At 45.4% G+C, this 16799-nt stretch overlaps 1 protein-coding gene across 6 annotated transcripts in view; it reads right to left on the reverse strand.

The window, feature by feature from the left end:
- Positions 1-16799, reverse strand: part of LOC142750006 (zinc metalloproteinase-disintegrin-like 4a) — an 81802-nt gene that overhangs the window by 30130 nt on the left and 34873 nt on the right. Inside the window, exons 1-7 of one of the 6 annotated variants that reach the window (XM_075858695.1) lie at positions 16302-16390; positions 15483-15547; positions 10999-11081; positions 10182-10258; positions 9951-10029; positions 2246-2322; positions 914-1091 (exon numbers count right to left, since the gene is read on the reverse strand). In XM_075858695.1, the coding sequence (XP_075714810.1) occupies positions 914-1091; positions 2246-2322; positions 9951-10029; positions 10182-10258; positions 10999-11081; positions 15483-15547; positions 16302-16354 (612 nt within the window). In that variant the 5' untranslated portion in view covers positions 16355-16390. Of the gene's footprint in view, positions 1-913; positions 1092-2245; positions 2323-9950; positions 10030-10181; positions 10259-10998; positions 11082-15482; positions 15608-15721; positions 15880-16225; positions 16280-16301; positions 16391-16799 lie in introns of those variants that run through there. The other 5 variants (XM_075858697.1, XM_075858696.1, XM_075858694.1 and 2 more) reach the window with 5 other exon arrangements.

The following is a 16799-nucleotide window of genomic DNA, read 5'->3' on the forward strand; positions in this document are numbered from 1 at the left end:
TGTGGGGGGGGGGGGTAAGTTATCCAGAACATAATTGTCTACACAGGCTTTCGGAGAACACGGAAGAATATCTCCGCTATTAGTATGGCTCACAGGATCTGCTCATTCCCCTATGTTTAATCCATTAGCAAAAAAATTGTGACAGGTCCCCTTTAAATTTCTGTAATTCGATAAAGAGGAAAAATCAGGTGATGCCGCATTGGGTTTGTTTTATGGTGTTTTTCCTGCTGAAATCCTAAGACTCAGTTCACACTGACGTTTCCCTGTATGTTATTCTGTTCTATTGTTTTTGCAGAAAAATATAGTGAAAAGTTTCCATTAATAGTCCCATTTGGTGTGAACAAAGCCTTATTCATTGTTATATGTTTTGGATTAGTGTTTTAATTTTTAACCATTATTTATAAAGCTTTGATGTATTCCACATAGAAAGCACTCTCATTGGGGCAATGACCTGTACCCAGCGGAGCTCACAATCTAATCTCCCTCTGTATCACATGTATACTAGTATACTAGAGCTCATTCCATTGGAAGCCAGATAACCTACGTATGTATATGAATGATTCATGAGTAAATAATAGAAGGTAGAGAGTCCCTAGAATTGGCCATAGGTGAATCTCTTTTACTAGTACAGTCGAGGTAATACTTTGGATTTATGGCTCATATCCCTTCCCAGCAGTTTACCTCCATTTGTCAGTCCTTCTATATTACCCTCTCTAAAGCTTAGGATAGAGGTGGAGATGCTAAGCTCTGGGATATACAGTTTTATATGATTTAGTATGAAATGTAAAAAGCTGTATAAATGCAGCCAGGACTCATAGAGAACCTCTTAAAAAAAGCCTGAGCTCCGGATCCCCTCTCTATTCTAGACCGTGCTCAGATAGGACAGCACAGGGGACCAAACAAACAAAGTTACCTCAACATTTGAAGCCCGAAATGATGAAATGGACGGTGGCTTCTGTGGTGGAGGGTCGTTACTGACACCGCAGGTGGAGTTGGATGCTTCCACTTGCTCATATACTGCATGTTGCTCACTAGTTGTGAATTTCAGAGGTTCAATGAAAAACTTCCGCTCTTGTGTCTGGATAAGTCCACTGTAAAATGATGAACAACACTAAAAATCCCATAAACATGTCTGCTTCAGCATAAATATCATAGAACTGACTCAAACCTGCTCCATCACCACCATGAGCCTGATCTCTGCTTATACTAGAGGGGTTTTATCTTATGACCAGTGAACTGGGACAATAGGAAATGTTTCCTGAATATGGCTTATAGATAGAAATATCAGGGACCTGCCACCACGAGAGCCCTGATAGGAACATTACTAGATTTACTAGACACGTTTGGTTTTAGTGTTTTCTGGGAAATTTCCTCAGTCTGTCCGGCTGAAAGTTTTATCAGCTGAAAGGATAGATAGATATGAGATAGACAGATAGATAGTGTAATGTCAGGATAGGGAGACAGACAGGTGAGCCCTAATCTACCCGCCACTCAGTCCCTGCCTACTTGCATAGCCCGTCCTAGGCGACGGCGTACAACTGGGCGACGGTCCCTACGCTCAATAAGTGCACGACAGACAAACAAGACAAGGGTACACAGAAGCAAAGGGAAGTAGGGCAGTTGCCCACGGCAACACCGTGAGCAACAGAGTAGTGGACAAGCCGAGTCAAACCAGGAGTGTACGAGGTACCAAACGCAGAGCAGGAGAGTTGTCAGTCAAGCCAGGGTCAATATGAAGCAGAGGTCAATGGTAATAGCAGGAACAGCAGAGCCTGGAAGCAAGAGAATCACAGGCAAAGGACAAGCAGCAAATGAAGGTATAAGTAGACCAAGGGCGGGAGCTAGAACCGTCTGGCCTGGGCTGCGATAGGCTCTCCCACTCCTCAGCCTACCAGCCTGAGTGGTAGCAGAACGAGTCACTCTAGCAGACCTAGGAACAGAGGCAGGCTGATTAACCACGGGCGTCGACACAGAAGCTGTGTCTGGCAAATCCTTTACAGGCAGACAGACAGACATACAGACAGACAGAGACAGACAGACAGACAGACAGACAGACAGACAGACAGATAGACAGATAGATAGATAGATAGATAGATAGATAGATAGATAGATAGATAGATAGATAGATAGATAGATAGATAGATAGATAGATAGATAGATAGATAGATAGATAGATAGATAGATAGATAGATAGATGGATGGATAGATAGATGGATAGATGATAGATAGAAAGATAGATAGATACCTTAACCCATTACACGTACTGAGGGTGACTACTGAGTTGTTCTCGTGTTTTACATGCCCCTGGTAGTAGCAGTGATCCTAGAGAGATAAACATATACTATTAGGGAACATGATTTATAATAATTATAATAGTAATAATAATAATAATCATCTTTATTTATATAGCGCCAACATATTCCACAGCACTTTACAATTTAGAGGGAACATGTACAGACAATATCAGACTTTACATAGTGACTAACTAATTACCCTGCTCACAAGAGTTTACAATCTATGAGGATTAAGGGGTGACATAAAATGCAGAAAGTGCTTGTTCAGTACAATGGTCCAGCCATCTATTATACACATGGGGTGGTACACATAAAGCTGCATGAGCCGGTCACCAACCAGTATCCGTGTATGACTGGCATGGGGTGCATTAGGGTACAAGGAGTGTGGGGGATACTGCTGACTGAGGGGGTTAGGTTCTGATGACTAATGTAATATGGGGGCACAGGAAAGGAGTCAGATTAGGGAATGTTATAGGCCTGTCTTAAAATATGTGTTTTCAGGGCATGTTTAAAACTGTGGATATTGGGAATTAATCTGATTGTCTGGGGTAGTGCATTCCAGAGGACGGGTGCAGCCCGAGAAAAATCTTGAAGACGGGAGTGGGAGGTTCAGATTATGGTGGATGTTAATCTAAGGTCGTTGGCGGAACGTAGAGCGTGAGTAGGGTGGTAGACAGAGATAAGAGAGGAGATTTAAGGAGGTGCAGCACTGTGGAGAGCTTTGTGGGTGAGACTAATAAGTTTCAATTTTATTCTGAAGGGAATAGGCAACCAAAAAAGTGACTGGCACAGGGTAGAGGCATTGGTATAGCGGTGAGATTTATTTTCAAATTTAACAAGGAGTGCTGATCTTTTCCTCCTGAATATTGTTCCTGTGGCGTGGAGATCGCTGTCTACTTCGTGCACCTGGGAGGGTGAGCTGACATTTCTACTTTTATTTCATATAGCGGTGCAGTGACTGGCAGAGGGTAGAGGCGTTGGTGAAGAGGTTGGTCAGAAAGATGAATGCTGCATTCAGGATGGATTGGAGAGGGGAGAGTTTAGTGAGTGGAAGAGCGATTAGTAGTGAGTTACAGTAGTCAAGACGAGTTATGGTAGTGCCACACAATGAGATGGAGACATCAGGTTTAGGTAGGTTAGTAAACCTGATGTCTTTATCTTAGTGTGTGTTTATAGAATCAGGGAAGAAATACAGGGCCATAGAGAAAGAAGCATTCGTTTATGTCATTTCTGTCTTCCAGTATGCACATACATCACTGCCGTACGAAGGACAGACTGCAAAAACTCATGATGATACATCAGTCCAGACAATGTCACACAATGAACATCTCCCATCAAACCTAAACACCTTGGAGTGACAGCAGCTAATACAAACCAACCAAGCAGGGGCGTAGCTAAAGGCTCATTGGCTCGGGTGCAAGAATTCAGCTTGGGCCCCCTGCCCCTCCCCAACACCACCATCATCAGACCCCTGCGCGCGCCTATGCCCAGACGCCTTGCCCAACAGCCCCCATAGTATAATGCCCCAACACAGTATAATGCTCCCATAGCTGCCCCCACACAGTATAATGCCGCCCCATAACAGCCCCATACGGTATAATGCTCCCCTTATCTGCTCCCACAGTATAATGCCCCACATAGCTGCCCCATACAGTATAGTGCCCCCCATATCAGCCCCCATACAGTATAATGCCCCCCATATCAGCTCCCCATACAGTATAATGCCCCCATAGCAGCTCCCCATACAGTAAAATGCCCCATATCTGCTCTCCAAACAGTATAATGCCCCCCATGAGCTTCCCATACAGTATAATGCCCCCATATCAGCTCCCCATACAGTATAATGCCGCTACATATCAGCTCCCCATACAGTATAATGCCCCCATATGAGCTCCCATTACAGTATAATGCCCCCCATATGAGCTCCCCATACAGTATAATGCCGCTCCATATCAGCTCCCCATACAGTATAATGCCCCCCCATATGAGCTCCCCATACAGTATAATGCCCTTCCATATCAGCTCCCCATACAGTAAAATGGCCCCATATCAGCTCTCCATACAGTATAATGCCCCCCATGAGCTTCCCATACAGTATAATACCCCCATGAGCTTCCCATACAGTATAATGCCCCGCATATGAGCTCCTAATACAGTATAATACCCCTCCATATCAGCTCCCCATAAAGAAAAATTCCCCCATATCAGCTCCCCATACAGTATAATGCCCCCCATGAGCCATGTGCCCGTAACCAGGAAGTGCCGGCTTCACGGCACAGAAAATGTATTTAACAAGCATGCTGTATGGTAAAGGCTTAGGGACCCGGTCGCAACTGCGACCGTGCGACCCCAAGTCACACTCACAGGGGTTCAGGAAGTTGTCTGTGTGCCTGACATGGAGTGAGAAAGCCATCATTAGTCAATTTTATCCCTAACAAAACCGTGGCTCTACAGGGACAAAAGAATCTAGTTTGACTCCTTAGCTCTGGGAAAACTATTGCCCACTGATGTTCCTTCCTCCATACCAATGCTGCAGGTACAATAGCTAAAGCAACTCTCCAGTATGGCAGCCATACATACAGCACCTTAGAGTACCACTTCCTGGCAGCCTTGTGTGGTAGGGAGGAGGTTAAGCTTAAGGGTATGTTCACTCGCAGTGTTTTCAGCCGTTTTCGGCCCGTACACGTCCCGAAAAACGGCTGAAAAATCGGACGCAGAACGCCTCCAAACAACTGCCCATTGATTTCAATAGGAAAAACGGCATTCAGTTCCGACGGGCCGTTTTTTTAGTGGCCGTTTTTCAAAACGGCCATGTAAAAATACGGCGCGAAAAAGAAGTACATGCCACTAATTCAGCCGTTTTTGGAGCCGTTTTTCATAGACTCTATAGAAAAACAGGTCCAAAAACTGCCGTAAAAAACTGAAAACAGCTCTGTATTTTCAGACGTTCATGTTTGGAAGCATGTTTTTTTACTACTCCTTTAAATAAATTTAAAATGAAGGAACTCTGCATATAGAACAGTTGATGAAGGGTCAGATGTAAGAGGTAAGGCCAGATTTATGTGGCCTTCTAGAATTGAGTCTGAGTTATCTGTGGATTTACCTAGGAATGAAAGTAAACTTTCTGTATTATTATGATCCAGAGAGTTAACATGACACACACAGGATGAGACCCCAAATAAAGGGAATATTTGTTACCTACTGTAAAATCAGTTTTTCGTTGAGCTCATTGGGGGGACACAAGACCGTGAGTATATGTTGCTGCCACTAAGAGGCGGACACTAAGCAAAACATGTTAGCTTCACCTACTCCCCCTATACCCCTGCTGCTGACTTTCAGATAACCAGTTTGCACATAAGCTGTAGTAGAAACCAGAATAAGCCAACAAAAAAGGTAAGAGTAAACCTTGAAGAATCTGGCAAACAAGTAATTGATGAGTCAAAAGACCGTGGGACATACAAAAGCAGTATCCGTAGGAGGGAACAATAACCAGAAAACCAAGAAAAACTATCCACTCCTACTACTGACCAAAAGAAGCATCCGAGGAGGCAAAGGAATTACACCCTATAAAACTTAGTAAATGTGTTGAGGGAAGACAAGGTAGAGACTTTACCCACCTGTAGAGCCCGGTGGCATACTACACAAGAGGCCCCACAGCTCTGGTGGAATATGCTGTGACTCAGAATGGAGTAACTTTGCCTTTAGTGGAACACCTTTGCCAATAGCCAACCTGATCTGAGTGATGGCAGCCTTGATGATGCAAGTCCCTTGCAAGAACTGTCTGGGATGATGAAAAGAAAGTCTGACTGGTGGAATCCGGCCATTTTGGAACAAATACATCTGGACATTTCTTTCCATATTCAGATGGTGGAGAGTGTTACCTAGGATGGTACGTCAAGGGACACAAAGAGGGTAGCACAATGTCCTCATTCAAATGGAATGAGGACACATTCGGCACAAAACAAAAAAACAGGATGGAGAACCGCCTTGTTCTGGTGAAATACTAGGAAGGGAGAGTGAAAGGAAAGAGCCACCAATTCAGACACCTGTCGGATGGATGTGACCGCCCCCCAAACGGAAGCGAGTAATAACATGTAGGGGCTCGAAGGGTGACAACTGCATAAAGTCCCACAGAACTGTTGGGAGTTGGTAATGAGGAACTGAATGAGCTACTCCTTGTAGAAAAGTCTGCACGTCTGGCTTAGAGGCCAAAGGTCTCTGAAATAGAATGGAGTGTACGGAAACATGTCCTTTGAGAGAACTAAGGCCAAGTCCAAGCTCTCTTGGAGAAAGGACAAGATCCTGGAAAGGGAAAAAAAGTAGAGGAGGAAGATGCCGCTCCTCACACTACCAGAAAAATTAAATCGCTATGGCAAATGCGAGGGAAGGACGATTTTCTGTCATTCAGCATGGTGTTGATGACATCTTCCAAGAAACCACGAGAACTCAGGACTGTGGCTTAAACAGCCATGCTATCAAACGTAGCGACCCTAAATGGTGGTGGAAGACTGAACCCTGAGAGAGCAGATCGTCTCTAAACTTCAGATGCCAGGATATATTGGCCAGGAGAAGATGACGTCAGCACACCACGCCTGCTGAGACCAGTCCAGGGGGACCAGGATTGTCAGAGTGCAGGGACCGTGTTACATACCGCCCCAGGATCTTGTGTCATTCTGTCTGTGTTGCATGGCAACACTCTACAGAATTCTGCCTACTGCCTTGCCCTGGCATTCTCTGGATACTCTTCCAGGTATCACCTGGTTTTGACTCCAGGCCTGAACTCTGGTTTTGCCTTTGTTTGCCCCTTCTGGATTGTTTCACCGAATTGTTCTTCTGGTTCTAACAAATGGCTTATTTGACCACTCTCCAGTTCTATCATCTCTGCTGCGTCCTGCTGCAAACTGGTGACTACTCTGAGGGCTTCAAACTGGGGATCCAACCGCTTTAGACTAAACTTTCCTTCCTTCCTTTCTTCCCTGGTGAAGATTCGGTGGATGACTTAGACTCTGCACCACAGAGTTAGCGCCAGACCAGTTGCAGGCTCAAGGTTCCTCATTCAAGGTACATCGGCGCAACAGGAGGAAAAAACATACAGAAGGTCGAACCAATTTTTGCTCATGAAGAATCCTGGCCGACTCCAACATCACTGCCGAGTATCTCAATGGATCAGGTAGGAAATCCATGTGACATTGTCCGTCTGGTTCTGGATTGGAGGACCCTCAAATCGAGGGGGTCCGAATAAGGAGAGACTGATAGGTCACCAATGGCTAGTGGAATATTGACTGGAAATCTCAATGCCCTGCCCTGTCAGATGTTTAAAAACACCCCATCAACCCTGTAGACTGGAACCCATAGTTAGGACCGTCCAGTGAAGAGGAAGGAAAGAGCAACCCTGAGGAAAAGTCTGAGAGAAGAACCACCATAGGAGGGCATGGCACACCACTATGTGTAACAGGATAGAACAGACCAGCAAGAAGGAGATCGATTCGAGCAGGCTAGAAGGTTGAAGCAGATGAGTGTGGAAATCATCGAAAGAGATGGCCTCTTTGGACAAGATCATGGATCTCAGACTCTGCCTGCAGAAGTAGAGGAAAAAATGTGTTCCTTTCTGCTCCACTGAAAACAGTTTGTCCTAGGGAAGGAGACTTAAGCTGTAGCTGTATTGAACAAAATGCCCAGAAGGGTAATCTGTCTGGATGGCATTAGACAGGGCTTCTGGTGATTTATTACCCAGCCAAAGAGAGCAAGCATGTTCAGGGTGATTTGGAGATGGTTCTGGTTTTCGGAAAACATGAGTGGGCCTTCACCAGGAAGTTGTCCAGGCAGGGGATGACATTGAGATCCTTGGACCATGGCCGAGGCGAGTACCATCGTGAAAACATGAGGGGCAGTGGTCTAGCTGAAGAGAAGAGACACAAATTGATAATGGTGAGACTTGACTGCTGATGGGCCAGACATATTCGGATGGGGAAATAAGCATCCTTGAGATCCTTGTAAGCAATCACCGACCTCAGAGGCTCCATCTGAAGGTGTCGCAACCAAACAAACTAGGATGGGGCGGACAGACCGGTCCTTCCTTAAGACCATGAAAAGGTTGGAGTAAAAACCCTGAAACCTCTGCTCCTGAGGACTGGGAACAATTACACTTTGAGAGAGTCCATGTTGTAAAAAAAGGGCGGAAGCCCTGGCGGAGTTGCTAGGGAGAGCAAACAAGAACATAAACACCCTGGGCAATAGAAACAAATTAGATTTTTGTAGTCCGTAGAGAATACCTGGCAGATCCATGAAACGGGACTGGTCAAGAAATGAAGGAGCAAGGAGGAGCCTGCTCCCCACCTGAGTCGAGTGGGGGCTTGGCTTAGAAGAGGCAGAGTTGGTCCTGTTGGAACCCTGTTTGGAGGGCAGGTGATGTGGACGTCATTAAGGAAGTAGCTTGAAGCCCGATTTCTTCTTTGTGTCTCGTTCAGGTAGCTTCCCTGTGGAATGAGGGCCAGGGAATTAACAAAATAACTGAAAACAAGGTCCAGTTTAATTGGGTGGACCTGGACTCCAGGGTCTATTCTGAGGTAAGCGCATGCTTTTTTCAACGGTTGCCTCCAAAATGATTTCATCTTAACATAACAGATATGCAAAATAGATGGGAATCAGCAAAAGGAAGACCATAGAGCACTTTGAGGCCGGATCTGCTGCCAAATTTTGAACAAAAAATTACGTCAGATAAACACGCTAAGTGCCATGGCACAGGCTAGGAGTGTACAGGAGTCCAGAGAAGCTTTATAGAAATTTACCCATGTAGGAAAGCTGATGAGCCAGAATCGCCAATTCATCTTGAGACATAATGGCCTGGGAAAGGCGAGGTACCCATTCTGTGACAGCTATGCTGAACCAGACAAACACACAGATCTGAGTGCCAAAGGCCCGCTAAGAAGGATAAGTTGGCTAAGAATTCTAAGTGTCGGTCCAAGGGGCCACAGAATGAGTTAGCGTCTGGATTTTGACATATCAACATATCAAGTAGAGGCAGATTTCTTAGTCTAACAAATAAGGCCAATCTGCACAATGTACAACTATATCACCTGAATAAGAGGGTAATGTAAATAGGCTAACACCAGGCTAGTCCGACCTGAATGCTGAATGGAGGGCTGCAGTCAGGATCCCTGGGTCACCAGAGAACCACGGAGCTAGGGATGTGGAGACAGGCTGGAGGCGTGGACCGCTGGAGGAGGGAAAAAGAGAGAGAGGAGGAAGTCCCACCGCCTCATATAATGTAGAAGGCCAGGAAGCTCGAGGCGGACAGCAATAGAATAAAGGACTTAAGGACATGCCCGCGACCACGTGTCAGAGAGAGGCTTAGTAGGCCCAAAATGGAGTAGGGGCCAGTAGTAAATGTTGCAGCCGTCAGGAGGGCTGTGTGCCATGCCAGATGGCAAGGTTGTGCGATGTGTGAAACAAGAAATCTGCGAGATGCGGCTCAGATGAAGATATCGGCCCAGTTGAAGGAAGAGAAGAAGGAGCTAACACTTTCTCCTTAGTGCTTGCCTCATAGTGGCAGCAGTCTATACCGATGGTCTTTTGAGTCCACAACGACCCAAGTAGAAAACATAAATTTAGCACTGCTACATCTGTACCTGAAGGCGGGTGAATTTCCTACTTTACCTGGTGCTTAGGACTGCTTGTTACCAGGGTGCCATTTTCCAGATAATGGCTTTCTGTGTAATTCTTAGCAAACAAATCACTGCAGAAACATAAAGAAGTTAGTCAGTATACATTCTTCATGATGTCAGTGGAAATCTAAACTATAACGTCTTGTTATAGGAGATATATAGAAGTATCCTATAGTCATGTAACCATCAGTCATATACACATTCACATGTTGTATCCACTCACTCTGTCTTCTCAATGTGAATAATTGTGGGTTTCCCACCCAGGCGGATCTCATATTGTAGAACATCTGGAAAAGTGCTCTGGAGATACAGATAAGAAAGACAAAATGAGGGGATTATTTGTATTTAAAGGGGGTGTCTGTTTTTGGACAATATTTTGAAGGTGCCCTGAAAATTCACACATTACAAATTCACAGATTACAGGGGTCCCAACTGATGTGACCTCCAGCAATCAGCTATAATCTACAGCCTAACCAGCCAAGAGGTGTTCAATCAACCTGCAGAACTACTACTACTACTACTACAGGGTAAAAGAAGTATTATATGGTGTCCTATAAAAATAAATAGGCTGACGTGTAATTTCCAGATGTGTTAAATTCTCTAGAGAGAGACTCTCTGTATAGCCGCTCTCCACTCTGACTAATGGGAGACCTCCTCTTTTAAGGCAGAATGCCCTAGTAAGACATGTGAAAATTAGTTTATTAAATTGTTTTCTAAAGGGGCTGAAAACAATTACAAGAGTAGCAATAACGAGAAAAAAATACAAAACCTTTAAACCGGTCAGATAACTTTCCCAACACATGGAATGGATTTCCATTGCTCAGAAACAATTGTATTACTACCATAGACACGAGGGGTTAATGGTATCAGAATTATGTATACCTGTATGACCAGCAGACTGGATATGATCTCCTGTGTTTCTGCATGTCGTCACCTATCCTAAGTTTCAGTATGCATAAGACGTCTTACCATGGACACTTGTTATGACAGTGATCAGAAAGTTCTCTAATAATCATACGTGTACATGGAGTGACAGATACCTGGGTGTCTCTCTTGTAGACAGAATGCAGCTTCCGAGGAAAGACGACCTCATATGTCTGTCCTCTGGGTAACTGAGTGAATACTAAAAAACAAAAACACAAGAGCAATAATAGCGGAAGTAAAGGAGCTCTAAAGATTGTATTATACCAGGCCGACAGCAGCACCAGACAAGCAGGACCCAATGAAATCGGGTAAACATGCTGTATGCTTATCAAGTGAGGCTGGGTTAGATAGGGACCTACTGAGTCTTTGTCATCTAAAGACCAACATATAGACCTTATGCGGGCCTCGATTATAGAGCTCTCCTATACAGTATGTGACACATACCTCCCAACCGTGCCAGATTCAGCGGGACAATCCCGGATTTCGTGCGGTGTCCCACTGTGCCGGGCAGCTGGGGGTATATCCCACTGTCAACTGTAACTGCGTCCTCAGGACGCAGATACAGTTGAACCAAATTCTGAGGCAGGGAACTATCAGTTCCCTGCTCCAGAATTAGTTCAGAGCAGAGGAGCTGTGATTGGGGAAGCCGTTGACGTCACTGTCCATATATGGACAGTGACGTCAGTGGCTACTCCTTGAGCGGAATCCCAGTTGCCGATGATCTGGTCGGGGATTCCGTTCCTAGAGGAAACCCGAGGTCACTGTCCATATATGGACATTGACGTTAGGGGCTCCTTCTGGAGCGGAATCCCCGGCCTATGCTCTGCCTGGGGATTCCGCTCCTAGAGGGAGTCCCAATGGCGCTATCTACAGGGGGGCGGTGGCGCTATCTTCAAGTCGGGTGTGGCACTATCTACATGGACACTGTGGCACTATATAAGGGCACTATCCACAGGGGACACTGTGGCGCTATCTACATGGGCACTATCTACATGGGCATTGTGTCAATATCTACCAAGGTACTGACACTAGGGGCAGCTAAGGGGGCATTATACTGTATAAGAGCAGCTAGGGGGCATTATACTATATGGGGCAGCTATGGAGGCATTATACTGTATGGGGGCATCTGTGTGGGCATTATACTGTATGGGGAGCATTATACTGCATGGGGCAGCTATGGGGCATTATGCTGTATGGGGGAATTAGCTTGGGTATTATACTGCATGGGGGCATCTGTATGGGCATTATACTGCATGGGTGCATCTGTGTGGGCATTATACTGTATGGGGGCATCTGTGTGAACATTATACTGTATGGGGGCATCTGTGTTGGCTTTATACAGTATGGGTGCATCTATGGGGCAGTATACTGTATGGTGGCAGCTATGGGGGCATTATACTGTGTGGGGGCAGCTATTTGGTATTATACTGTGTGGGAAGCACTATCGGCACATGATACTGTGTGGGCTGAACCGGGTGTGTATGGGCGTGGATTGGGTAAGATTAGAGGCGTTGCTTAAAAAAAAATTGCCCCAGTTGTTGCTCTTTGTGATACTTGAAAATTGGGAGGTGTGTATGTGGTCCTAGAACTCAATTCCTGAGAGCTAACCATGGACATTGCTTCTTTACATGCGTTCGCTGCATGTTCATCCCTGGCCATATACGTTAGATAGTAGGTGATTTTAACAATCTAATGTGTATGGGGGCAGCCCAATGGCGGATAATCATAGGGCGTTTTGGAGGCTCTTGGGGGGCTTATGGCCGCCCAAAGTACAATGTAGTTATATCGCATTTTTGTGGCGATTTTGCCATGACCTCATCTCTGAAGTTCTTACTACTGTTTAGAGTTCTGCTGGTCACGTGACCGCAGGTCCGTGAGCAGCAGCAAGACTCCACAGAGAAGCCTGAGGTGAGCTGCTATGTAACTATAAGGGGATGGATTTGTTTAAGGGGTCTGTATTTAGGGAGTCTGGTGTGGGGGACTGTATTTAGGGGGTCTGGTTTGGGGACTGTATTTAGGGGTCTGGTCTGTATTTAGGAAGTTTGGTGTCTGTATTAGTTTAAGGGGTCTGTATTTAGGGGGTCTGAGGTCGGTATCAGTTTAAGGGGCTTAGGGTCTGTATATTTAGGGGTCTGTGTTAGTTTAAGGGGTCTTTGGTCTGTATTAGTTTGACGTCTGGGGTTTGCATTAGTTTATGGGATCTATTTAGGAGGCCTGTTCTAGGGCCTGTATTAGATTAGGGGGTCTGGTCTGGGGTCTGTAATACTTAAGGGAGTCAGGTCTGGGGTCATTATTAGTGTAGGGGGTCAGGTCTGGGGGTCTGTATTAGTTTAAGGTCTGGGGTTTGTATTTAGGGGGTCTGTATTTAGGGGTCTGGAGTCTGTATTAGTTTATGGGGTCTGTATTTAGGGAGCCTGATCTAGGGTCTATATTAGTTTAGGGGTCTTTATTTAGGGGTCTGTATTTAGGGGTCTGGTCTGGGGTCTGTATTAGATTAGGGGGTCTGGTCTGGGGTCTGTATTACTTAAGGGATTCAAGTCTGGGGTCATTATTAGTGTAAGGGGTCAGGTCTGGGGTCTGTATTTAGGGGGTCTGTATTTGGGGGGCCTGGTCTCGGGTCTGCATTAAGGGAGTCAGGTCTGGGGTCAATATTAGTGTAGGGGGTCGTGTCTGGGGTTTGTATTTAGGGGTCCTGTCTGAGGTCTGTATTTATTTAGGGTACTTGTTCTGGGGTCTGTATTTGTTTAGGGGGATCTGGTCTGGGGTCCGAATTTATTAGTCTGCGTATAAGGGGTTGTCCGGGCACATCGATAGGTCATCAGTATAAAAACCAGTCTGTGCCCGGACAACCCTTTTAATGTATGGTCCTGGGCTTTGGTGTCTTAATTTTTGTGTTTCTATAGGGGCTGGAAATGGCTGCAGAAGTGATGGGCAAAAAATGTCTCATCAGGAGAAGTCGCCATAACGGTCTGCGTCAGATGGAGAAGAAAAGAAAATGACTCCCATCAGAGAAGACGTCACTGGATCTATAGGGGATCTGTCCCCTCTCCTGACATGTCTGTTGTAGGAAATCCTTATATTCTACATATTTTTGTGTACCCAGGACTAATAGACAAATGTGTGTTACCATTCCTATTGTCAAGGGGAAGTGTCCCTGAACATTGTGATACTGTCAGCCATGGTTGGAGACTGTCAGTATGTAGGGACACAGCCCTTTGACAAGGGAAATCGTAACACCCATTTGTCAATACTCGCACAAAAAGGTGGTGTTCACTATAGACACCGCAGAGCGGCGGTGGGGAAGGGGGCCTAAGTTTGTGGAACAGCCCAGGGCCTATGGTCTACTTAATCCGCCACTGGGGCAGCCTGACTGTTCCACGACATCTGCTGTTTCGGGGAATAAGGATCCTTTGTTCCTTGGCATTTAACATGAACACTCAACAGATGAATGTTTATGGAGATAACCGTTTGGCCCAGAGTTATCCAAAGTGTTTGACCAGCTTTAGTCTTGGACATGATGACAACTGTAGGGTTTATTCAAGTTTGCAGTGTTCTTTCTGCATATGTCTCGGTTGATATGGCAGCCACTGAATGTCGCCACGTTCTCCTGGGTGAAGAGCCATTACAAAGCGTACACCGTATGCTAATCACGGTACCGCCCGGCCTGATTGGCCATAGCTATGACTGCAGATTGCACTGTCACAGTCAATGTGTAGCCTCCTGCATGAGCATGCTATATACTGTACATTGCTGTCTATACACATACTTTATCCATACAGACAAGTGAGCCGGTCCTCCAGATCTTAATATAACACACAGGGCACATTTACTTTATACACCAGTCTTAGCTTAAAACCTGCTGGAGTAAGATGTGAAAATTTATTAAGAGGCGCAGTGCGACCGCAACCAACCACATGCCCCCTAAATGAACATAAAAAACTAAACCCACCCACTGCTCCCACCAGGCTCCCACATCAGGTTGTGGCGCATACATGGTCCTAAGGCTGGAAAGCGTCAGGTACTTGTGTGCGGCCCTGGATATAACGTCTTAATGCTGTGTGTATATATATATATATATATATATATATATATATATATACACATTATTTTTTTTGTCCTTTTTGGGGGGTACTATGATTAGGGGCAGGTACAGGGTTCGGAGCAGGACTCAACCTTCTACCGCCCTGTGGCCTACTTGGTGAAATCTACGCAGGTTATGAGCTAGCATACATTTGCGCCATGATTGACCTCCGTTTCTGGCATAAATTATGATAAATTTGCTAGGTCGCAGGTGGCCGTGCCCGTCTTTACAAAGGTGAGCCCCTTTTTATAAAAGTGTCGGATGTCACGCAAAACAGCGAAAGGTCGCACATTTTTCCGCAAAATAGCTGTGCGACAAAATTTTCAGCATTTTTTCCACAGAATACTGGCGTACAATGGTTAATAAATCCCCCCACAGTATATTAGAGAATAGCAGCAATATACATGTACTACAACCTCCAGAAGTAACACATGTACACTCATCATTTTACTGAAACTATTTCACTTCACATTCATATAAAACCTCCAGAAATGATTATTCGTCTGTACATTTCCTCACCCAGAACTCCCAGCGTCAGCAGAACAGGTCTCAGCATGGTCCAGACACTTCTTGTCACTTTTCTCCTAGAAGTAAGAAGACTCTGGAGAAATAGATACAACCCTCATCATCTCCTCAGTGACACCCTACAGGATTGTGGGAGATTATACTGAATTTATAACCACATCCAAAAATTATATAATCAGCAGGAAATTGGGGCGTCCATAATAATATATATAATAACCTACAAGATAACATACCAGTAATAATAATAATAACAGTATATAGTGGGGGTGGCGGATAACTGGTGGTTGGGAGCCTCAATAATGACTCAAGTGCTTCAATCACAGTAGCGAAGAAGTGTCAAGAAAAACGTTCAAATATTATTATGACGAGACCGCAACCCAACCCTAGATATATACGTATAGACAATGCAGGAGATTTGTCAAAACTAGCGCAAGGGAGAAGTGGAGCAGTTACCATAGCAACCAATCAGGTTGTTGGTTTCGTTTTCTTAAGAGCATCCAGAAAATGCTGGATTCTGATTGGTCGCTATAGGCAACTTCTCCGGCCCAGATCTAGTGATGCCAAAGACACCCCTAAATTGTTCCACATAGTAGAGATGGCAACAGGCTGTGCCCAAACTACACCCATATAGCGCCTACACAATCCTGCCACCTTGTAGCTATTCCCCAGAAAGAAGTGTAGGCCATAGTGTAGACCTCCCTATAGATCCCCAATAACAGTGACAGCCACAAACCCACCCATAAAAGTGACCCCAGTAGTAGCAGCAGGGTCCCCATAGCAGGATCCCAGGGACAGGGACCAGGCAAGACTCACCTCTTACAGGATCCACTCCTCCTATAGATGAGTGACTGAACAGGAAGCAGCATCACTAGCAGGGACTGGATTTCTCTGTGGGTGATGCTGCCACCTACTGGCTGCACCAGTTATAGCTTCTCCACACAGAGGGGATACAGTGGAACTGATTGCAAGGTGACCACCAGGGAACCCCAACACTAGTGACAGAGCAGTCATCCTAGCAGCAAGGCCGGGACGAGGGGTAGGTGAAGATGGGGGTCTGATGTGGAGTCTGTATTATTTCTCTGCTCTGATCTGGTGTCTGCATTAATTTTGGAGTCTCATCTGGGGTCTGTATAAATTTTGAGGTCTGGTGTCTGTATTAATTTTAGGGTCTAGTCTGGGGTCTGTATTAATGTTGAGGTCTAATCTGGAGTCTGTATTAAATTTGGGTTCTGGTCTGGGGTCTGTATTAATTCTTTGGTCTGGTCTGGGGTCTTTATTAAAGGAGTTATCCCAGGACAAACAGATAGGCGA

Source organism: Rhinoderma darwinii, chromosome 3 (assembly GCF_050947455.1).
Source record: "Rhinoderma darwinii isolate aRhiDar2 chromosome 3, aRhiDar2.hap1, whole genome shotgun sequence".
Classification (NCBI taxonomy): domain Eukaryota; kingdom Metazoa; phylum Chordata; class Amphibia; order Anura; family Rhinodermatidae; genus Rhinoderma; species Rhinoderma darwinii.